General features: G+C 46.2%; 1 protein-coding gene across 1 annotated transcript in view; it reads left to right on the forward strand.

Annotated features, from left to right (window-relative positions):
• The window catches only part of PtA15_9A529 (uncharacterized protein), a gene marked incomplete at both ends in the record, with an annotated part of 124,466 nt that extends 101,278 nt beyond the window's left edge, over positions 1 to 23,188 (forward strand). Inside the window, 2 exons of the mRNA XM_053172747.1 lie at positions 22,861 to 22,989; positions 23,099 to 23,188. Coding sequence (XP_053023957.1) covers positions 22,861 to 22,989; positions 23,099 to 23,188 — 219 coding nt within the window. The remainder of the gene's footprint in view (positions 1 to 22,860; positions 22,990 to 23,098) is intronic.
• Between the last annotated feature and the right edge of the window lie 2,039 nt (positions 23,189 to 25,227).

Here is a 25,227-nt window from a genome sequence, read left to right on the forward strand (position 1 = left end):
CTTTCTGCAGCTCTGCGCATTGCCCCAATCCGTGCCCTTCCCTATGGCAGTAATAACACACCATGGGCCCTCGCAACGCCAATGGTCGCGCCTGGTTGGTGAATTTCTGCTCCAGGCATTGCTCAAACAACTGCAACATCCGTTTGATCTCATCCACCGTGGCCGGTGCCCTTGCCTGACTCGGGGTCTCCTTGGGACAAAAATCGGCCTCCATCTTCTGCATCACGTTGTTTGCATGCTTGAATTGGCCAGACTGAACCGGGACCTTGACGCAAGATCCTTTGAATGTAAGTGCCGTCTGATTCTTCATCACTTCCTCAACGGCCTTCTTCAGGACCTTGAACGTTGGCAACTTAAATCGGTTATCTTGAGTGGTAATCATGGTTTTGTCTCTGATTAACTGCTCCCGGATCTGCTCCTGAAGACCTAGCAAAAAGAATTGATAATACACCCGCTCGATCTCCTTGACAGAGTCGATTTGATCCTTACGCAGCAGGTATGATTGAATAGGCTGCCATGACTTGCGAAACTCTTGAAAATCGACAACTGATCTGATGCCACCCTTATCCTTCCATCCTTGGACTAGATCTTCCAAGTCCCTTGTTGTAAAGCGGGCCGTATCTATCTTGCCCCAGTGCAAAAGCATAGCAGCCTTGAGAGAGGTCCAGCTCGGGGGTCGAATCCATCCAGGGTCTCAAGGACATCCTTGAATTCAGCTGTGCAAAGAAAAAAGTGCACTTGCTGGGCCATATCAAACTCAGACGCTTCATTGAGCCTAGCTGCCAGTTGATAGTCGGCCAAGAACCGCTCCACGTTGGTACCATCGGAGCCTAAGGACTTGTCCTGAAAACTTTGTAGTAGAAAACCCGCGGAGGTGCACAATTGGGAGGACTTACTTCTAGTCTCCTATGCCTCCGCCGCTGAACCCTAAAAAAAGGGTCAGCCTAAATGCACTCCAAAAAAATCCCAAAAGCACTCCAAAAGTGAGTGTATGGAGTGTGCACTCCAATGATTGTTGGAGTACAGACTAGAGTACTCCAACTTGATTGGAGTGCAGAACAGGGGACTCAAGAATCTTTGGAGTGCACCACAAAGAACTCCAATGGCCAGGAAATGTAATAAGTGCCCATGAGTCTCACTCCATCAGATTGGAGTGCATTCCCCTAGCACTCCATTCCTGATATTTCTCCTCCTCAAAAGGGGAGTGCAGTACTGTGCACTCCAGCCAGAGCTGGAGTGCCTACAACTTCAACCGGGCTATGTAAAAACACACCCCACTTGATCCTCCTGATATCCATGACGGGTACAGACCGGCATTGAGCGGATTAACATCTCCTCTCAATGACCGGTCTGTACCGGACCGCCGGTCATTGAGGGAAATCACACCTCTTGATGACCGGTCTGTGCCGGTCATCCAGGGGAGTAACATCTCCTCTCAATGACCGGTCTGTGCCGGTCACCAAGGGGACTCACACCTCTCGATGACCGGCGCGGACCGGTCACACCTCCCGATGACCGGCACAGACCGGTCATCAAGGGGACTCACACCTCAATGATTGGTCACCACCGGTCATCGAGGCTAATAACACCTCCTCTCGATGACCGGTCATCACCGGTCATGGAGAGGGCTCACACCTCTCGATGATTGGTCAGTCCGGTCATTGAGGGTAACAACACCTCTCAATGACCAGTCATCACCGGCCATCGAGGTGAGTCCCATCTCTCAATGACCGGTCAGACCGGTCATCGAGGGGACTCACACCTCTTGATGACCGGTCATCACCGGTCATTGAGAGTAGCACCTCCTCTCGATGACCGGTCATCACCGGTCATGAAGAGGGCTCAAACCTCTCAATGACCGGCACAGACCGGTAATTGAGAGGACTCACACCTCTCAATGACCGGTCACCACCAGTCATCAAGAGGACTCACACCATCTCACACCTCTCGATAACCGGTGATGACCGGTCATCGAGGTGAGTCACATCTCTCAATGACCGGTCTGTGCCGTTCATCGGCAGGAGTAACATCTCTCGATGACCGGTCTGTGCCGTTCATCGAGAGGAGTAACATCTCCTCTTGATGACGGGTCAGACCAACCGGTCATCGAGAGTAGCACCTCCCCTCAATGACTGGTACACACCGGTCATCAAGAGGTGTTATTACCCTCGATGACCGGTCTGACCAGTCATCAAGAAATGTGACTCACCTCAATGACCGGTGATGACCGGTCATCGAGAGGTGTGATTCCCCTCGATGACCGGTGATGACCGGTCATTGAGAGGTGTGATTCCCCTCGATGACCGGTCTGACCGGTCATCGAGAGGTGTGAGTCCCCTCAATGACCGGTTTGACCGGTCATTGAGGGGTGTAAGTCCTCTCGATGATTGGTCTGTGCCGGTCATTGGGAGGTGTGACTGATGACCGGTCCGCACCGGTCATTGGGAAGTGGGAGTCCCCTCAATGACCAGTAAAGACCAGTCATCGAGAGTAGCACCTCCCCTCAATGACCGGTACACACCGGTCATCGAGAGGTGTGACTGATGACCGGTCCGCGCTGGTCATTGAGAGGTATGAGTCCTCTGGATGACCGGTTGTGTGCCCCTTGATGACCGGTCCAGACCGGTCATCGAGAGGTGTGATTGTGGGCACTCCAAAGAAAAGGAGACATTGGAGTGCACCCCAATGCACTCCATTTGGTATTTCCCAGCTGGAGTGCAAAGCCAAAATCCTTCACTGAAAAGGTGGAGTGCTTGGGCTTGCACTCCATTTTTTTTGGAGTGCATCTAGCTGCACTCCCCTATTTTGGTCAATTTTGAAGTACCCAGGTGTGTACTCCAATAAACATGGAGTGCCCATCTGGGGACTCCATGTTTTGGGAGTACAAAATCAAGGCACTCCAACTTTTTTGGAGTGCTGGCCCCCCAAAGCCAAAAATTTGGAGTGCATGTAGTAAAAGTTTGGAGTGCATTTAGGCTGACCCAAAAAAAAACAAAGACCGCGAAGCGTCTCAAAACCGTCCAAATCAGCAAGACTGTAAATCTTGAGGGTGCTGGTTTGATCCCGGCTTGGGGGACCAAATGAGGAACTCTGTCCGGTGCTAGGGCGGCAGCAGTTTGGGGAGGGGAATGGAAAAGAAAAGGAAACTAGGAAGTATGCCCTCCAGGGTGATTGGCCAAAAACGAGCGCGGTGTGTCGTGTAGCATTGGGGGGGATTGATTTTACAACGGCTGGAATTGCGCGTCGGCAGTTTTTGTTTGAAAAGTGAGCCGGGGATACTGCTGGCGGGGTGTGATCTAAACCAAAGTGTTGGAGGAGGTCTGCGTTGCAGGGAAATGAACTCAAAGACGTGAGACTTTGGGCAGACAATTGCCAAGACTTAGAACTTTGAATTTGATGGAGAAACTGAATTTTTCATGATTCAGAGTAGGTCCATGCCACTCCAAAGCCGGAGTTCAAACTGAACTCAAACCCTGGAGCTTGTGACATCTAACAGACAGCTCATCACAACCTAGCGTGCACGCGCGCGCTACAACCAACAAAACAGCAGAAACAAACAAAACAAAATGAAACAAGACAAAAACCAACCCTCCTCATCCAAAACCTAACCAACACACGCAGAATGAAAGAGAAAAAAATAAAAAAACTTGATGAAAAGAAAATTAACAGGAAAACAAAACCACCAGGCACAGAAACAAAAGAGAAGAGGGGGAAAAGAAGAAACCTGAAACGCCTTGAGGATGCGCGCCACGCTGCGCCATTGAATCTTGAGGAAGCCTTGAGGGCTAAGAGCTTGAGGTCTTGATGTCTTGAACCTTGACAACCTCTGGGGTGCGCCACGCGCAAAAGAAATCCTCAATTTGCCCCGTGTACTGATCTGTCCACCACAACGCTCAACTAATCAACCCTGTCAGAAATCTTGATTGAAACAAACTAGGTGATTGAACCGCAACAACACCTAATTGACTTGACACCATTTGGTGCAATCACTTTTGTTCATCAGAAGGCAGGATCAAAAATACAACCAGCAGGGGTTTGAATGACCTGTCTAGGATTTGAACCGTTCTCTGATGCTATGCAATTTCTTGATCAATCAACTGGTTGGGTTATACTGAGTCGCGACTATACTCAAGTTTCCCCATCGAAAGTATCTGACTTATATGCTTCAAAGAAAACTGTAATCAAGCTACCAACTGCGACAGAGAAATCATATAACACATCTGATTGGGTTACTCTACCAGCTGATTTGGGTTCATCGACAAATAAATCAAATGATGAACAAGTTCAGCAGAGATGTGTTCCTCCTCCTCAACATCAAGTCCCTTTGACTCCTGCTCCTTGGCCAGCTGTAACCTTCAAAGGTCCTGCACATACCGGAACAGCGTCAGTGATCAACACCCCGCAATTTCCAGGCTCTTTTCCACCGCAGGCATCAACTTCTCACGCAAATCAGTCATCTTGTCGGCCCCGCACTCAATCTGCTCATACATTTCAGAATACTGCTCCAACATTGCAAGACTGATCAAACTGCCAGATTGACCTCGCAAACCAAACTGGGAGTATGTAGTTAAGTAGCCGGGTGATAAAGCCCCAAAAGATATCAGTAGCAAGATCTCCACGGACAATATCATCAATCCTGATACAAAATCAAATGATGGCAACAATGAAGATGAGCCTGGTGATGATCAAGAAGAAGATGACAAGCGTGTGCATTTTATTGCGCTTGTGGATCAAGTTGCTGTGGATAAGGTGTTGGCAGATGACAACAAGTGACCAGTGTGGGAAGAAGCTATGTGCAAGGAATTCAATTCGTTATCATTCCACAACACTGGTATTTTGACTCCCCCACCTCCTGACAAGAAGATCATTGGCGGTATGTGGCTTCTGTCTTGTAAGCAAAACAAATACAACAGGGTGTACAAAAACAAAGCTCAATGGGTCACATTTGGCAATCATCAAGAATATCAAAAACACTACTGGGATACGTATGCGTCTGTCGGTTGAAATGAATCCTTGAAGATTTTGCTATCATTGGCGGTCAATAAAGGGATGCATGTATGTCAATTTGATGTTGAGATTGCATTTCTGGATGGTGAGATTGATTCTCCTGTATATTTTTGTCAGGTCAAGGGTTTTGAGGAACCAGCTAAAGAAAATTGGGTTTGGAAGCTCAAAAAATCACTGTATGGGACCAAACAGGCTCCTTAATGTTGGAAGGCACATTTGGTAAAAACTTTTCACTCCGTTGGCATGTTCCCTCTCAATACTGATGACGCTGTATTTACCAACAAAAATAAGACCTTATTTCTACACATGCATGTAGATGATGGCTTGCTGGTGGGAGAATCTAAACTGCTGGTCAATAATTTCTTATCCAATCTTCAGAAGACGTATAAGCTCAAGATCACAGACCATCCAACTCAGCATCTTGGCTATACTTTGAAATGGATTGACAACAGAGAATTGATACTTCATCACTGCAACATGATTTTGCAAATTATTGAAGATTTTGGAATGAAGAATGCAAAAAGTGTCGAGACTCCTGCACCGTCAAATATTCATGAACTTCTCAACGCTGAAGACACGCCATTTGATGTAACAACTATGCAGCAAGTGGTTGGAAGCTTGAATCATGTTGCACTTCATACTAGACCCAACATTCAGTTCACTGTCAATCAACTGGCTAGATACACGTCAAAACCAACACGCACGCACTGGGCTCTTGTCAAGCATTTACTCCGCTATCTTCAAGGAACAAAGTCACTTGGATTGCATTTTCGCAAAAAAAAGCCATCAATGTCTCACCATAGTCATCTTGTTGGATGGGCGGATGCGGACTATGCTAACATCATACCTTCTTGCAAATCAATCTCAGGATATCTACTGGAATTTTATGGAAATCCGGTTTGTTGGCTGACAAAGAAACAACCCGTTGTTGCGCAGTCAACCACAGAAGCTGAATATATATCAATTAATGTGTGTTCCAAGCAAATACGGTGGTTATCCAATCTGATTCTGGAGATGAATATCAACATATCTGCTCCTGTAATCTTTAACAGCAATTCTGGGGCTAACTGTGTAAGTCAAGAAGTTCAACTTAATCCAAACTCCAAACATACTGAAGTCCGTTACCAATATTTTCGTGACCAAGTGCAAAGGAAACGTCTCGCAGTTCGGCAGATGTCTACGAATGAGATGACTGCCAATATCCTTACTAAAGCGCTTGGGCCAAATAAAATTGATGTTGCACTTCAACAACTGCACATGTTACATACAAATGACATTTAGGGGGAGTGTTGGATGAAATGTCAACTACATGTTACATGAAAAGCCAAGCACTCAAATCAATCCTAGAACTCTCTCACTCAGTTAATGTCTCAGCGATCAAGTCCAAACTATCAAGATCAAGTCTGCAAAAAACCTTCAACATCAAACTTCAAGGCTCAACTCATCTTGGTCATTGACATCAGGTAAAATCATTGGCATCAATCATCTGAAGATCAATAACTTATCACATTTGTTCAATCTTCAACTCAGTGATCACCAAGTGTTTCCAAGTCAAGTTAAAAGAGTCGCATTGGTCAGGGGGAGGAGGATAGGTACTTGAATCTCAAATGTTATGTTTTCTTGAATCCTTTTAATTAAAACCTTATTCTTTATTTCTAGTTTCACTATCTCTCAATCGTCATGTTTTCTCAAAAAGTCTGTCTTTAGAACAACAATCTAACAACCTAGGTAAAACTATAACTTCCTCATATCTCATGATTATTATTCTTTATTAAAAAATTTTCATTTGTGAAGTATTTTACTACTACTGGTTTTTAAGAGTTTGCAATTATACAAGATCTCTCTAAACTACAATTTGGACACTCAATGGATTCACTTCCCATTCTACTGCCTTATACGGCCATGTCCTGTCCACTGGGATACGTGAGTATGAGGGTAGGGAACATCACAAAATGGGCCATGATTGACATGGGGTCCATGATCAATATTCTTCTGGCGGATTGGCAAAAGAGGCTAACTTGGTATTGTGGAAAACAAACATCAAAATCTGTACAATGGGTGGGTTTACTTGCAAAGTAGACAGGATAGCGGAAGCGGAGACCGTAGAAGTAGCAAAAGTGGTGAAGAAGTTGTTGTTCTTGGTAACCACGTCTCATGAAATCATTCTTGGTTGACAGGCTCTTTTCGCTTTTTGAGCGCAACTGGATTTCTTCCCTGCTAGGCAAGAGGAAGAAATGTGGGTAGAAGGGACACACGGGAAGAAGTACAAGACAATCATCTTCCAGCCTCAAAGTGGAGATTGGGCCTCCTGCAAAGAATTTTTAGTTGTTGGCCAAGCTATCTGGGTGGAAGAAGCTTTGACTCAGCTCGGACAGTCAACATTTAAGAAGCAGGAGGGTATTGGCAAAAGGACAGAGAGGCAGGTCAATACCAAAGTGAGCTTTCCATTGTGTGCATCTCTGAGTGTGGAAGGATCAAAGCACTACCACAGTGCCACTGTGGTGAGCTGTGACTTTGTGGTAGGGACGAGTGACAAGCGGGAAGCAGGAAAGTGGGTGAGGAAACTGGGAACTGCGTGGCGGAGGCAAGCAGTGCACAAGTAAGTCCTCCCAAGTATGCACTTCCAAGTTGGTTGTCTACAAAACCCGACCTTTGTGCCACGGTTGTGAGCAAAATGAGAGGTCCGCGCAAGGGTTTGATTGTGGCCAGGACAATCAGCGACAACAGAGAAGCAAGAATGGGGCAAGTCAACGGCGGGAGGTACAAGCCGGTGTCAAAGAAGGTGCGGCTGCGGAAGGTGGCAATGCCGCAGGAGCTCAACCCACCGCTGAGGGAAATCAGATGGAGTCGGGATCCGTTTAAGACACCTTTACATTGGGTCCTGCCAAGGTGCAAGCTGACGGAGCGGATGGCCAGTCTTAACTTTGGGCCACCGGAGTGGCTCCATGAGGAGGAGTTCCACCTGTTGGCGGAGGCCATTACGCTGTGGAAAAGGGTGTTGTTGTTTGGGCCAGAGGACCGGGGCTTACTCAAACGGAGTATTGGGGACCCTTATTGAATACCCACTGTTCCGCATCAGCCATGGCAGATACGGCCCATCCCTATACCGGTGGTGATTTGCGGAGAGATGACAGAGCTTGTGCGGGAACGGTTGTGAACGGGGTTGTATGAGCAATCATGCTCAAGCTACTCTACCCCAATCTTTGTGGTTATTAAGCAGGAAAAGAAGAGTCTACGGATCATGCACAACTTGCAACATCTTAATTCTGTCACTATACGGGACGCCGGTTACCGCCGCGCATAGAGGAGTTTATTGACTGTGACCCCGCGCCCTGCGGACTCACAAGAACAGTCACACAGGAATCACGGATCCGTCCCCGGCAGGACTCTTAGGCCTCGACTCCCCGCACCCTCCTAGCTCAGTAGGGAAGTACTGACCACTTCCTCTGAGCTAGGTGAGCACTCAACCATTCCTCTTCCCCTTCCCCCCATTCCTTGTGGTATGTAGTAGGGAAGTACTGACCACTTCCTCTGAGCTAGCCATTTGCAATATAGAGTACATTGGTTCTAGAAGTTTTCCCTCCAAGACTTGGAAGTCTTGTCTCTGAGCCTGCCCCTGAATCTGAATCTGATCTGTTTGTGAAGAGTCTATCTGAAGACTCTTACACTTTTTTTTTCTCGAACCAAACTCCACGACACCGAACAAAGGGCAAGAATGACCCTTCCCAACCCCCCCCTGGAGAATCCTCCTACACCTGACATCCTCAAAGACAACCCGCGGCCCACCCGGTCGGGACCTCCGGCCCGTGTTATTGTGTCATTGCAATTGGGCGACACAATTAGGCACGCACTGATTGATACCGGGTCCGAAATCAATCTGATTTTGACAGAAGCCTCAACGTCAGCCAATCTAACTTATCGGCCGCTACTGACGCCAACTAGAGTCCAACTAGCCCTTGAGACGGACTCCCCCAAACCCCTCCTCCTTACCCATTACGTGACCAGTACGCTAAGCGACCAACACTCGGATCTTCGGTTCAAGAATGTCTGCATGCACGTCGGCCCGGTCCTGGGCAACTACGACATCATACTTGGCACCCCCTTCCTGTACAGGTTTGATCTCCTGGTGTCGATCCGAGGCCGCTCCTTGATCCACGAGCCATTTGGACATCACATACAAGCACGCCCAACAGATGAGCTCGCTGCTGCAATAACTGTGGACACGGAAGACTACCCGTGCCAATCTACAGAGCGCAAACTGCTGCGCAAGTACGTGGATCTGTTCCCAGCAGATATCCCTAATGTCACAGAGGATGAGGACGGACCGATCCTGGACGGTAGCTTCCCGGACAAACTACAAGACGCGGGCTCTAAGGTCCGCCATAAGATTGTTTTGACCGACCCCTTGGCTGTAGTGAACGAAAAACAATACCCGTACCCCCAGAAGCACCTCAAGGCTTGGAGGACGCTTCTCTACCAACATATTGACGCCGGGCGTATTTGGCGCTCCACAAGCCAATACGCTTCCCCCAGCCTAATCATCCCTAAGAAAGATCTGACGGCTTTACCGTGTTGGGTTTGCGATTATAGGAAGCTAAACAGTCTGACGGTCCGCAACAGATCGCCCCTGCCAAACGTAGATGAGCTGGTTTGACTGGTTGCCTCAGGCAAGGTCTTCTCCATCCTCGACCAAACGAATGCGTTTTTCCAGACGCGGATGAGGGAAGAAGACATCCCCTTGACGGCCGTCAAGACGCCTTGGGGACTGATGGAGTGGGTGGTCATGCCCATGGGACTCACCAACGCCCCAGCAACACATCAAGCAAGACTCAAAGAGGCGCTGGGGGACCTCTTGAACAAGATCTGCGTGGTTTACTTGGACGATATCGTTGTCTTCTTGGACTCCTTCGCCACCCAGGAAAAACACGTACGGCTTGTCCTCGACTGCCTACGCGCGGCCCAACTGTATTGCAGCCCCAAGAAAACCCATCTCTTCCAGCGGGAAATCAAGTTCCTGGGACACCACATCTCGGCCGGACGAGTCCAAGGTTAAAACAATCCACTCCTGGCCGTCGCCCAGATCGGCAAAGGGCGTGAAGCGGTTCCTCGGCACAGTGCAGTGGATGAAGAAGTTCATCTGGGGCCTACAGCAATACGTTGGCACCTTAACCCCCCTGACGAGCTCAAAACTGGAGAAGAAGGATTTCAAATGGGGAGCAGCCGAAGAACATGCGTTCCAAAATATCAAGAGGATCATGACAAGTCTTCCAGCTCTGAAGAATGTTGATTTTGACTCGGAGGACCCCATTTGGATGTTCACCAACGCGAGCGGCTCAGGCTTAGGGGCAGCCCTTTTTCAAGGATCAGAGTGGAGAACCGCCTCACCTATTGCGTACGAGTCCAGACAGATGTTGCCGGCGGAACAAAATTATCCGGTCCATGAGCAGGAACTCCTGGCAGTGGTGCACGCCCTCCAGAAATGGAAGTTGCTCCTGTTGGGCATGAAGTTTAACGTCATGACCAACCACCACTACCTGACTCACCTACTGCGTCAGCGCAACCTCAGCCGCCACCAGGCTTGATGGACGGAACTCATTGCCGATTTCAACCTCAACTTTGAGTACATTTGAGGAGAAGATAACACCGTAGTGGACGCACTTTCCTGGAATAACACTCCTGACAAACGACCCTTGGTAATCCCAGAAGACATCAGACGTGTGGCGGCTCTGACCGAGGTGGGGTATTCTATCTCTGAGGAACTTAAGCGACAAATAATGGTAGGTTACACCATTGACGCGTTCTGCATCTTGGCCAGGGAAGTTTTCCCTCTGAGGGACGATTGCCTCGAGATCGACGGACTGCTCTTCATTGATGGCCGGCTCCTCATCCCGGCTACCGGAACCATTCAGCACTTGCTCATCAAGGAAGCACATACCCGCATTGGACATCTCGGCTACCAGAAGACCCTCGACAAACTGCGCGTCGACTTCTTCTGGCCCCGGATGGCCAAAGATGTACAGATCTTCACGGGGTCCTGTGAACATGCCAGAGGACAAAAGCACCAACCACGGCGCCTGCGGGAAAAATGCTCACTCCAACGGTCCCACGCATCCCGCTATCAGACACAGCCATCGACTTTGTAGGACCCCTTTGACAATTGTCTGGACACTACGATATGATTCTAACCTGCACGTGCCGCCTCTTGGGGTTCACCAGAATAATTCCGACTCTCCAGACAGATACTGCGGAAAAGACAGCATCCCGGTTCTTTGCCGGGTTGATCGCAACATTTGGCGCCCCCACAACCATAATCAGCGACCGCGACAAGACATGGACTTCCAAATTCTGGAAAGCACTAATGGACAAAATCAACGTTAAATTTCACATGACGACCGCCTTCCATCCACAAGCGGATGGCCGCAGCAAGCGGACAAACAAGACAGTGGGTCAGATTCTCCGCACAACGACATCAAACAACAGAGCCGCTGGTTGGAAGCTATCCCTGCGGTGGAATTTGCCATCAACACGGCGATTAACGTTGCCACAAAGATGAGCCCGTTCAAGTTGATATTTGGTCAACCGGCCCGCCTGTTTGTGGCCCCGACGGCCCCCTTGGAGGTTCCAAGTCTTGACTCCTGGATCCGCCTGAGGGAAGGGAGCTGGGCAGATGCAAGAGATGCGCTCTGGGTAAGCCGGGTGAAGCAGGCACTATACCACAACCGCAAGCGCCGCAACCGGACTACCCCCGAACCAGACACCTTGGCATTCCTAGATTCAGCGGACTGGCAAGGTCGCCATCAAGGCGGGACGGACAAGCTGAAAGACCGTTTTGAGGGGCCCTACAAGGTTATTGCGGTCACAAATCACGGTCAAAACGTTGAACTTGCCCTCCCTGCTGGCGACTGCCGGCACCCAGTTTTCCATGTCTCAAAAGTCAAGCCCCTTGTCCAACCACCAGAATCGACACCCTGCCACCCCACCAACCCAAACATCTGTTGACTCACCGACTCCACCAACTCCAGCAACAGACCCCCTTCCGACACATCTTATAGGAGGGAAGAATGTGACCCCGCGCCCTGCGGACTCACAAGAACAGTCACACAGGAATCACGGATCCGTCCCCGGCAGGACTCTTAGGCCTCGACTCCCCGCACCCTCCTAGCTCAGTAGGGAAGTACTGACCACTTCCTCTGAGCTAGGTGAGCACTCAACCATTCCTCTTCCCCTTCCCCCCATTCCTTGTGGTATGTAGTAGGGAAGTACTGACCACTTCCTCTGAGCTAGCCATTTGCAATATAGAGTACATTGGTTCTAGAAGTTTTCCCTCCAAGACTTGAAAGTCTTGTCTCTGAGCCTGCCCCTGAATCTGAATCTGATCTGTTTGTGAAGAGTCTATCTGAAGACTCTTACATTGACACTATGGCAGGGCGGGTTTTCTATGGTCTGGTGGACCTTATGGGCGGATACAACCAGCGGGAATTGCATACTGAGTCAATGCCGCTGACAGCGTTTGAGACGCAATTGGGGCACTTGCAGCTTACACGGCTTTCACAGGGTGCTACAAATTTGGTGGTGGTGTATCAGGCGCAGATGTCCTGGATTCTTCAGGATGAGTTACCCCATGTGACGCAGATATTTATTGATGATGCGGCCGTGAAGGGACCAAGGGGTGACTACAGCGGAGCGGCGTTAGCGGAAAATCCTAACATTCCCCGGTTTATCTGGGAGTACGCAGTGGCCCTGGAGCGGGTTTTGTGTTGGATCAAGGAAGCGGGCCTTACAGTTTCAGGAAAGAAGTTTGCAGTTTGCGTGCCGGCGCCGGAGGTCCTTGGGCACGAGGTGTCTTGAGATGGGCGGCGTGTTGCAGAGCCAACACTACAAACATGGATGAATTTGGGAAGGCTTATATTGATCATTTTTTTTTGAAATTTCTCTTTAAATTTTTTCCTTCCTGCAACATCATAACCCTTCTATCATCTCCCTTTCTCTTGATTTCCCCCTGTCTTAGTTTTCAACCATAGTAAAAGCTTCAGTTTGTTGCCAGATCAAATAGGTCATTTTTACATACTCATATGAATTATTCCTGAGAAAAAAAGTCTGTTAAGTCAGGCAGGGAGGGGGAGGGGGGAGGGAGAAATGGGGAGTCATGAATTATTTTCACTTGAACCTTGCGGAAGTGTTGAAATCTACTTTCCAAAAAAAAAAAAAAGAAAAAAAAAAACCAATGAGTCTCAATATATCATGCCACATCAATTTTGTTCAAATTTAGTGGCTTGTATATATGACTCATCATATCCAATATCCTAAATTTCTGCTAGGCCTGAGATTGATTTAATGTTTGTACCAGATTTGAGTAAGGTGTCTTTTGCTTCTGTTGTTCAATCAAAGACTAATGAGAGGTGTTTCCCCAATATATTCAATGGGTCAACTGATGTTATCTCAGAATCTGAGGTTCAAAATTTTTTGAATCAAAAGAGATTGATTGATTCTGTTTGGTTTGAAACTATCCCCTAAAATTATCAGGCAGTGTTTTTTGTGCTTCTGCCACTGTATCACCAAATTAGGTTTTTCTTTGTGTTTCTGCCACTTTATCTTAACCAGGGATGGTGATCATTTCATGATATTGGTACCAGAATATTCATAAATTTCCAAAGATTATTTTGGTATAGCATTCATGGATTTAAATCCCAAAAAGGAGCTTCTACAGTCTGATTAGTCTCAAAATATTGCCCAATTGGGTATTTTATGGTGCCTCTGCCACTGTATCTGAACCAGGGCTTACATCTATTTCATGATATTGATCCCATTATAATAAGACATGTTGAGAGATTAATTTGGGTCAGCTCTTGACCATGAAAATCCCAAAATGTGGCAGCTAAAATCTCATGAGTCTCAAAATATCACCAAATTGGGCTTTTCTTTATGTTTCTGCCACCATATCTCAACCGGGGATGGTGATTATGTCATGATATTGGTACAAGAATATTCATCCATTTCCAAAGATTATTTTGGTATAGCTTCCATGTATGGAAATGCCCAAAAGGAGCTGCTATAGTCTGATTAGTCTCAACATATTGCTTAATTGGTTTTTTTTGGTGTTTCTGCCACTCATGTATCTCAACCGGCAATGAAAGTAATTTCATGATATTGTTACCATTATGATCAGACATGTTGAGAGATCACTTTGGTTCAGCTCTTGACCATAAAAATCCCAAAATGTGGCAGCTACAGTCTCATGAGTCTCAAAATATCACCAAATTAGGGTTTTCTTTGTGTTTCTGCCACTATATGTAAACCGGGAATGGTGATTATTTCATGAAAGTGGGATCGGAATATTCAACCATTTCCAAAGATTATTTTGGTATAGCTTTCATGTATGGATATGCTCAAAAGGAGCTGCTATAGTCTGATTAGTCTCAAAATATTGCCTAATTGGGTATTTTTTGGTGTTTCTGCCACTGTATCTCAACCCACAATGGGAATGATTTCATGATATTGATACCATTATGATAAGCAATTATGAGAGATTAATTTGGGTCAGCTCTTGACCATTGTTGTAGCTAGAACTCTTAATCTTGTATTGCTCCCCCCTGACTGCCTGATCCCTCCGCTGTACTCCAAATGTGGAGTTTGTCCACCCCACTCCACAACATCCCCCCTCAAACTCCACACCTCTAAATATAAGACACCAAACATAATGAGAAAAGAAGAAGAAAAAAAACAAAAATTAAGATAACCAAGCCACATTTTGAGAGGAAGGATGAAACAAGAACAAGTATCAATTTAAACTAAGATCTTATCCAACGACGTCTTGTGAAGGTTTGCCCTGAGATTTTTGGTGAAGAAATCTGCCAAGTTTTCGGATGTTGATACCCACTCCAAAAGGATCTGATGTTCACAGACGGCATAATTGACAAAGAAAAAATTATGTTCCAAGCTTTTCATGCAGCCCTTGGATGCGTTGTTGTCAGAAACTAAGAACGCTGCCCAATTATCACACTTTATCTTGAGATTGGATGTGATGCCAAGAGATTTGAGAATTGGAATTAAGAAAAGAAGGAAGTCAACTGATGATCCGAGTGAGATGAATTCAGCCGCACAAGTTGATGTCGCAACCACTTTCTGTTGATGTGATCCCCAAGCCACTGGACTGCCAAATAGTGTGATGATAAAACCTGAAGTTGATTGTTGAAATTCTCCCCCCCAGCTTGCATCAACCCATGTGATCAAATCATCGCCAGCAGGTCGGAGTCGTAGACGTTTTGAGCGAGTCGTGTGTATGTATTGGACAAGGTGTGATAAAGCGTTCCAATGTGATTAATTTGGATTAGAGCTGAATTGAGCCAGGTAGTTCACTGCAAATCTGATGTCGGGGCGTGTTCCTAGAGCTAAGTAGTTAATCAAGCCAATAAGAGATTGATACAGAGTTGACAAGACCGGTTCCCCCCAAGAGGTTGTAAGACTTTCATTGGGGAGCGGGTTATATACAGGGATCAAATTTGGGTTGACTTTGTTTTGGTATTTTGTAACAAGTTGATCAATTAACATGTGCTGACTCAGAAAAATAGAATTGTCCTCATACTCAAGACGTATGCCAACAAGTTTCTTGGGCTGAGAGTCCCACTTCACCCTTAAACTTGCCTCCATCTTCTCCCGGAAAAGATTGATATCTTCCTGATGGTTTCCAAAAACAATGCCGTCGTCAACGTGTATTCACACTATGATGACCAATTCCCCTTTTTTGTATTGATACAAGCATTCTTCGACCTCATCACATTCAAATCCCCAGCTGTGTAGGAGGCCTTTGAAATGTCTCCACCAGCATCGGCTGGCCTGCCGGGTTCCGTAGAGTGCTTTCTTAAGCTGTAGAACCTTACTGGACAGATGGGGCAAAAGATCCATTGGCGGATCCACGTAAATAGTCTCGTCAATCGGGCTATGGAAAAACGCACCCGTGATGTCAAAATAATTGATACGCCAGTTCATTCTGATTGCTAGGTTCAGGAGAACCCTCAGAGTTGATAGAGAAGCTGTCAGTGCAAAAGTCAATTGCACATCCTTGCCAATTCTTTGTTTGAACCCCCGTACCACAAACCTTGCTTTGAGTTTATTGATCAACCCGTCAAGGTTCTGTTTAATGTCGAAGACAAAACGAGTGGCTATGGAATGCTTGCTTTCTTTCTCCTCTATGTCAAATGTATCGATGTCCTTGAGCTGCGACCATTCAGCCATACAAGCCTTACGCCATTCTGCCAAGGCCGGAGATTTGAGTGCCGCTTTGAGAGTTGTTGGAATTTCAGTGTTGGATATTGCCTGAAGATTATTGACCTGGTTATCCTGATCATCACATATTTCCTTTGTATGTTCTTGTCCAAGGGTCAGAACTCTACAAACGGTAGGATTGTTAGCAAGTTTGGACAGAACAGGGAATAGGGGTTTTCCTTGAAAGTCAAGGAAAGTGGCACACTCAGATTTGACCACTTTGGAAGTCTGAGGATTCCAAAAAAACCACCCCCTCTTGTCTTCTTGATAGCCCACAAGATATCCTGTCCAGCCTCGCTGGTTGAGTTTTTGGCGCCGTTCTTTAGGGACATGTACTGCCGCCCGAGCCCCAAAAGGATAAAAAGATTGCGCATCGGGACGGCGTCCGGACCATTGCTTGAGAGGAGATGTCTTGCACCGTTGATTTGAGATTCGATTGATCAAGAAACATGCGCATCGGTACGCATATGACCACAGTTTGGACGGCAATTCGGAGTGGACCAGGGTGGTCCTGGCAATGTCGCCAAGGGTGCGGTTGAGCCGCTCTGCCTCACCGTTTTGTTCAGGAGTGTAGGGTGAAGTGAATATTATCTTGCTGCCGATGGAGTCGAGATAATCAGAGAGGGGTCAAACCGTATATTATTTTGCATTGTCGCATTGAATAAACTTAGGAGCCGTGTTGAAATATAATACTATTTTCTTCACAATAGCAATGATGATGTTTGAGACTTTGGACCGGGATTTAATAGGATAAACAAAAGAATACGTGGTGGCGTGGTTGCGGACGGTGAGAAGGAAGCAGTTTCCAGAAATTCCAGGATCAAATGGACCCATGACATCCGTAACCAGAAGATCGAGCCGATGATCCCAAGGAATGACCTCCGGTAGAGATTGTCTTCTTTGCTCGCTTTTAGTCTGTTTGCAGGTTTCACAAATGAAGGGAGTCCAAGCCAATACGTCGAAAGATGGAACAAATTGTTGTAGGAAGTCCTTTACTACGGAGTCAGACACGTGGCCAAGGCGGCAATGCCACTCATAGGCCGGAGAAAATTTCAAGATAGAGGATTGTGTGGAGACTTGATAGGCGGAGGGACAAAAAAATATGAAGGAATCAGGTTGGATTATCCACAAGCGGTTACGATAGTGGGCGGTAATAGAGGCAAAAGAAGAGGTGAGAATGATGTCATGATTTGGGAGGAAAAATGGATTGAATCCCAAATTAATTAACTGTCCGAGACTAAGAAGCGTTCCCGTCATCTTGGGACTTAATAGGACCTTTGGGATGGTTAGGGTACCATCCCCATTGCCCATCCTCAGGTGACCACTGTGTGTCGCCATCATCAAACCGTTAGAGGAAGCAAGATTCAGTTTTATGGCCGGACGGAGCGGTTGAAGTGAAGCAAAAGAAAGGAAAGATCCGCTCACGTGGTGGGTTGCCCCAGAGTCCAAAACTGTGCCTGCGCCAGCGGCACCATTTGCATCCGCGCCCACCGCTGATCGAACCGCCGCATTCTGATCAATGACGGTGGGTGGGTTGTTTGGTGGTGCGGCTTGGCGGGCAAAACCGGAAGCGGGGCGACCAAAAGGTTGAGTGTTGGGAGGTGGTAGCTTGGCATCACTACGGAGTGTCAGACACAACAATCTCCAATGTACCAGCACTCCGCAGTACAAGCATGGTTTGCCGTTGAAGACCAAGGGGTCGGCTGGGCCAGTGTTCCCTTTTCAAATATTGTTGATTGCCGCCAATATATTGTTGACTGTGGGATTGCCCGGACGTCCGATGTTCTGTTGTTGGTTTGATTGTTGATTTCATGGTTGATTGGGTCGGCTTTGGGTTTGACCTTGGTTTTGTGGTGAGGGAGGCTGTTGCCAACCTGTACCCCAGCTTGTCTGGTGGTTTGTGTTTGGATGATGGAATGATTGGAAAACTGACACATTTTGAGGTTGAGTGCCATCAAAACGGTTGGTCTCACCGTAGGCTGACGTGATGATCGTTTGGATGTCGCAAGCCATAACCTCCTTCTTGTCTCCCAGTTGGAGTGAGATGTTTTGGAATAGCTGTGAACAAGACATAGTTGAGGGTGGTGGTGCGACTGCTTGGAGTATAAGACCCTCAAGCAAAGGTTTTAAAGCTGCCTGCGCATTCTTGAGGTCCGCAAACACATCGAAAACCTTATTGAAAAACCCTTGAATTTGAGACGGTTCCGTTGCAGGGCCTGTAATCCTGAATTTGAGAAGGCGGTCGATGAGCTCCATTTGTCGAAATCAAATTGTTCCCTGGAAATTGGCTTGGACCGCATCAAAAGCCTCAGTGCCCTTGGTGTACCTGTCCACGAGTGATGATAGTTCATTGTGTACCGTAATCTGAATGAGATATAAGAGACAAGTCTCCTCCTGAGCCAAAATTTTTCCGTAGTTCTCTTGGTTGTCAAAGAATGCCGCATGGCTGAGGGTTAACAGCAGTAATCAGGAGAGATCCCGCTTCCACTTATTGAAATTTGAACCGTCAGCCAATAGTTGTTCTATTTCAGATTTGTAGATGCTGGGTTGTTGAAGAAACTTATTTCTTGGAGTTATTTCAGTTCCGGTCGTTTGTGACATGGGGAAAATAGGAGAGTCAAAATTGTTCAGGAATTCAGAGAAAATGTCCGATGGGGTCAACGGAGGACTGGATGGTGATTCCCCCCTTGGTATGCTGATTTTTGGTCAATATGTAGGTGTGGGAAGTGGGACCGCAAAAGGTAATCCAAATGGGTTCCTGACTACGCGATGATCAGGTTGTGTTGGGGCCGATGAAGCTCTTTTTTCCTTGATAAGCCGAGGGATTGTTTTAGAGAAAACGTAGGAAAGTGTTGATAAGAAAGGTGACGGAGGCCGATTGTGTTCCACTGGGTCTGGTTTCTCTTCGATTGGAGAAGGGGGTAGCGGAGGTAACTTGAGGAGCTCCTTGTACGCCTTAGTTTGTTTTGGACGTTTCGCCCGTGTTGGTGGAGGTAGTGGTCCCGCTAGATCCGGTTGTTCCCAACGAGTCTTGACCATAAACTTGGTCTGGTGCCGATGAAAGTCGAGAACGGAGGCTAGTGCTTGGTAGTTGGTCAACTCTTAATCTGTTGTAGCTAGAACTCCTAATCTTGTATTGCTCCCCCCTGACTGCCTGATCCCTCCGCCGTACTCCAAATGTGGAGTTTGTCCACCCCACTCCACAACAACCATGAAAATCCCAAAATGTTGCAGCTTCAGTCTCATGGGTCTCAAAATATCATCAAATTGGGGTTTTCTTTGTGTTTCTGGCTGTGAGCCTGAGTCTCTATAGTGACAGCAGGACACAAGAAAGAAGGGGGGAATATTTGGATTTCTTTGGATAAAGAAAATACAAATATAAGAGAGAGAGAAACTGAGCAGGATCAAGATAAGCAGATATTCAAGGTCATTCTGATGGGAATGCACATCCACTGGCAATGCTACCTCTTAAGAAGAGTGCTGCCAAGCTGTGCTAGAGAGTGCTACAGCCTCCTCTCACCAAAGAAACGTGGAGGTATCCTGGATTAGACAAGTTCAATCTGTAGAGACTGTAAAATGAAGATGTGTCTGGTGAGAGTCGAACTCACGACCTCAGCTATGCTGAGACACATACTAGAGTTCTGCCTTTACCAACTAGGCTACAGACGCTTGTGGCTGCCAGCTGGGTGGTTGGTTGGTAGTGCTCATGGGTCGATCCAACAGCCCTCCATACTGTGGTGATACATCATGGTAGCAGACTAACAGACAACTCAACACCCCCCCTTGCTACATGATGGAAAGTGGGGATTGACCCCAAGAGAGAGTGGGAATGAGACCCAGGAAAGATGATCAGCGTAGGGATTGAACCCGTGATCTAGATGTAGGCTTATAGGGGTTTGCGTGGTCTTACAAGTAAGCATTCACAAATTCATCAAGTCTCTATTGTAAGCGAGTAGCGCTCAGGTAGCTCTGGGCTCATAACCTGTAGAGACTGTAAAATGAAGATGTTTCTGGTGAGAGTCGAACTCACAACCTCAGCTATGCTGAGACACATACTAGAGTGCTGCCTTTACCAACTAGGCTACAGACGCTTGTGGCTGCCAGCTGGGTGGTTGGTTGGTAGTGCTCATGGGTCGATCCAACAGCCCTCCATACTGTGGTGATACATCATGGTAGCAGACTAACAGACAACTCAACACAATCCAGACCCAATTTTTTAGCTTCCTTCTGGAAAGACAGAGGACCTAGTGGAATCTTAGTGGATTCAGGTTGTACTGACCATATGTTTAACCAGAAGAAATTCTTTAGTAATTTTATTGAATGTAATGGCAATGTAAATATTGGAGAAAAAGGCAGATCAATAAAAATTGAAGGAAAAGGCAATGTTAAACTTATTGGTATAAAAAAAAAAAAATTGAGCTTAAAACAGTGTACTTTGTTCCAGAATTACCATACAATTTGTTATCTTTGAGTAACTTATGGAGCCATGGAATCCAAATTGAAAATGTTGGAAAAATGTTCCACATGAAAAAGAAAGACAAAATTATATTTGATGGAGAAGTTAAATCAAGACTATTACATGCTAATTTAAAACCAATAGAAGCTAGTGTTTATTCCTCTATCATGCATAGCAGATCAGGTCACAAGATGACAGATGAAAACTGTGAAAGCTGCAAATTTGGCAGAATGACTAGAAACAAATTTTCAAAGGCTAGAAAAAGAACAGTTAAAGTAGGAGAAAAATGCTCCATAGATTTGGCAGGCCCATTTAGTCCTGCATCACTAGGGGGAGCTAAATATTTTATCAATTTATTTGATACTGCTAGTAATTTCATATGGGTCAAACCTATAAGAAATAAAAATGATACAGCAGAAGAAGTCATGTTCTTATTAAAAAAGTGGCACAGAATGGGAATCTTAAAGGACCTTAGAAGAATTATTACTGATGGAGGAGGTGAATTCATTAGAGAAGAATTCCAAGATGTTTTAAGAGATTTTGGTATTACTCACATAAAAACAACTCCTCATACTCCTCAGAATAATGGAATAGTAGAAAGAATGAAGAGGACTCTTATGGAAAGAGTTAGGACTATCTTGATTGAGGCTAGTCTCCCAAAGTTCTTGTGGGCAGAAATATTGTCTACAGTAAGCTACTTACATAAGGTAATTGAAACAAAGAGAGGCTGTCCATTTGAAATGTTCATGAATGAATTACCCAATAATAAGAGGTTAAAAACCATTGGATGTTTGGTTTACTATAATATTAGCCACTATGGAAAAGTGGGAAAATTAGAATCCAGAAGCAGGAAAGGAATCATGATTGGTTATGAGCAGTTAAGTACATGTTGTAGGATATATGATCCTGAAAACAGAAAGGTCATAAGAACCAGAGATGTAAAATTCCAAGAAGACGTTTTCCCATTAAAGAAAGTTGTTGAAGATACATGGGAAAATCCAATCTTACCAGTCAAAGAAAATGATACTGAAGTGATAGAAAAAAATGGAAAATCCCAAGTTGAAGAAGCTATGAAGCCTGTAGAACCAGTCAGAAGAAGTGAAAGAATTAGAAATATCCAAGTTTATTAAAGTCTCTGAATCACAAAACAAAACTTCAAGGGTTTCCCCTACAAATCACCAAAAATCACAAGAAAAAATCAAGGGTTTCCCCTCTACAACTTTCAGAAAGAAAAAAAGAAGGGTTTTCCCTCTACAAATGCCAAAATTAACAAAAAAGCAAAATTTTAAAACAACCTGCAACCAGCCACCTAACATCAGCAAGCTGATGCACCGTGGCCCACTGTCCATCCCTGTCTAGCAGGGTTAAAAAACAGTGAAAGGATGACCCCCAGCGCGCCGCATTGAAGGCATTATGCAAAGGGGGGCCAACGATTTTAGCCCCTCAAACTGCGCAATTGCAACAGCGGAGGGGGTGAGGACAAACCGCACGCTGGAAGTACAGCGACAGAGGAAGCCTGGGGGATTAGCCAAACACAAGTTCCTCCCCCTTTTATACGCCATGGACCAGCAAGCTCGCCTCCAGCCTTGCCCTGGACTAGCCTGGACTCCGCTTGCATGTTCACAGCAACACCACCACCACGGCCCACGCCACCTTTGTATGTATTTTTCACCCGCAAGGCATTAGCTACGGCTTGGATCTTCTGGCCATTCTGGTCAACATCAAGCCTAAATTGACCTTAGAATTTGCCCTGTCAGGGGCATTGCGGCGCCACCGCCATGTCCCTTTGACACCAATGTTGCTATGTATGGATATATTCCAGTAATATCTTATGCACCGCGGCCCTTGCCAGGATCCCCTTCCCCTCGAAACCAGCCATCCAAAACTTGCCCCTTGTTGACAGCCTCAACCTCCAGCCCAACAAGCCCCTCTGATTCAGCAAGCGCAAGAAGACCAGGCCCAACCACAAGCCACAGGAAAACCAAACCACCCCTCAAGAAGATTATATGAACTTGCACAGGAAACGGAAAGCAGTGATTGCCAAACAGCTTGATGAGCAGCACGGTAAAATTGCGCTCACCTTTGAATGAGGGTCCTGTCAATATACGTCCTCCTACCTTAAAATCTCTGCTCAGTACATCAACCCCGATTGGAAGCTTATCAACAGAGCTATTGGATTTCAATTATTGCCCAAGCCCATTGATGAGAATGTTATCGTCGAGTTTATCACCAACGTCTTGGAAGACTGGAAACTCATTAACAAGGTCAGCAAATCTTTCTCCCCCACCCTCAAGCTGTTGACCCCTTATTTCAATCCGCATTTTTTTTTACAAATGCGCCATGGACTGTTTTTTTTTTCTGCTTTGACATCAGTGTGAATCAATCACGACTGAAAGCTCAATCTTGAACAATCGTGCTCCAGGCAAGAAGAAGAAATTACCGCCCAAGAAAAACTTCTCATGAGATTCTACATGGCCGCATCCAGCACCACGGCCTCCTGTCCAAAGCCACATCAATGCCCACCATACCCTTGCCACTGACGTGGACGGTCTTGTGTTACCAGTTTCAAATTGATGGCATGCCAACTGGTTGAAACAGACCAACTTCAACCCCGGACGCTCCAGGCTGCAGCCCCACAGCCTTGATAATCAAAGCCCATCCAACCCTCTCCTGCTCTCCCTGGCCACCAAGCGCAAGGCCCGTATCACCAATAATAGTGCCTCACCCATTTTGGCCATGGCCTTGCTCTACTCTGCTGGCTGATTGATAGATCAGGTCTGCTCTTTCATCTTTTCCTCATTGTTCCAAAAAAAAGGGGTTTGCTGACCAATGCACTTGATGTTCCCAGTCTCCATGCGGTTGATGACGTATTCCAGTGAGTGGGATTTCTGAGTTGAGTCTTCTCAGATTTCTGGGCATGTGCCCAGCCGACGGACAGAGGAGTGCAGTCAATGGTCCGTAGCGTCCACGAACCTGTCACCCGGATTGGCTAACAGCCCGCCATCCCCGCGTATGCAGTGAACTTGCGCTTCGGCTTGGTCGCGATTGCTGTCCCAAGGTGAGCCCGCACATCCAGATCATATCACATAGAATATAGTGTGACCGTTTGCGGATCTCATGCGCCATCTGAGTTCAACTCTTACCCTTCTTGTCCGTTCAACTGCCCAGCGTCAATGATCAAAGCCTTGTGGTACTGAAATTGACCAGAAGCAAGCAACATGAAGAGCTGTGGCTCTCCTCATCTCTGCTGAGCCATGCAGACTAGGAGAAGGAGATTGTGTGCATGGAGCTGCGTCCTTCCAATCCAGCATTCAAGTCGAAGCCAAAGCAATGGCTTCTTATTTATTGATCTTGATGGATACCATGTGTTTGCAAACCAGCCAAAGGAAGCGTAAATTCCAAAGTAGTAAGTCTCAAGGTGGGCTATCTATGCCTTCTGGACAGGCGGCCTCCCCAAAACTGTTCCAGGATCCTTGGTCAATTCCACCCATCCCAAGCCCCCGCCGGTCACACAACTAGTCCTCTGAGCCATCCCCAAGCAATCCTCAGCTTGTCTCGAGGCTCAAGCCCTGCCATCCCAGGGAGCCTTTTGCCCGTTTACATTGCCTCTCCTTCTCTTGTCCTTTCCCCAAGGCCATGTGTGATTTTCTTGGATCAAAGACAGCGCCAAGCAGGCCACCCCCTTCTTCTCCCTCAATATCCTGACCGAGCACTTCTCCAATCCCTTCAGCATTGTACAGCCCAATCAGATATCCCGAGATGTATCCATTATTTGAGTATATTTGGATTTCTTGGGTACTTTGCAATAGGTTTTATGAGTGATATTTGAGCAGACCAATTTGCATGAAAATTTATTTATATACATCAAACCGGGGACTTCAAAGCTTTGAATGACAACATTGGCTCTTTATGTAATATTGCATGACTGAATCACAACTGCCTCATTAAATCTTCTGACCAAAAAATCATATTGGTGAATCATATCTTATTCTTTATGCCTACAATATGGGAAACACTATAGTGATTTTTTTGTTTATTTATTGTGATGGGAATTTAAATGCATAAGCTATTAGGATACATACTTTTTTAAAGCCTTCTTGGCTGGGTTTTTCATGGCACCACTAAATATTAAATCAAGCTATTTGACCAGCATCAATTTTCTATGTTAAATCTTCAGATTTGTGTAGGGAAGAACTCCCCATTTACAACATGTGGCAATTTTTCCCAGTAATTATACCAGGCACAATGGAGGACTTCTCATGGGCATTCAGAAAACTTGAGATGTGGCTGTAAATCTCAAATTGAACTATTTATCAAAACAACAACCCACACAAAATAAAGTATTGAATCTTAGGCTTAAGAAAACATGTTAATTTTGCCAAAAATTAAACTTTGTGGTGTATAAATTGAAATCTATAGGGGTTGCAGAACCAAGGGGAAGTCATACCATATCATGTAGAAACAATCCAATTTTGTATATAGTTTGTGCTGATAAATACCCA

The sequence above is a fragment of the Puccinia triticina genome, chromosome 9A (assembly GCF_026914185.1).
Source record: "Puccinia triticina chromosome 9A, complete sequence".
Taxonomy (NCBI): domain Eukaryota; kingdom Fungi; phylum Basidiomycota; class Pucciniomycetes; order Pucciniales; family Pucciniaceae; genus Puccinia; species Puccinia triticina.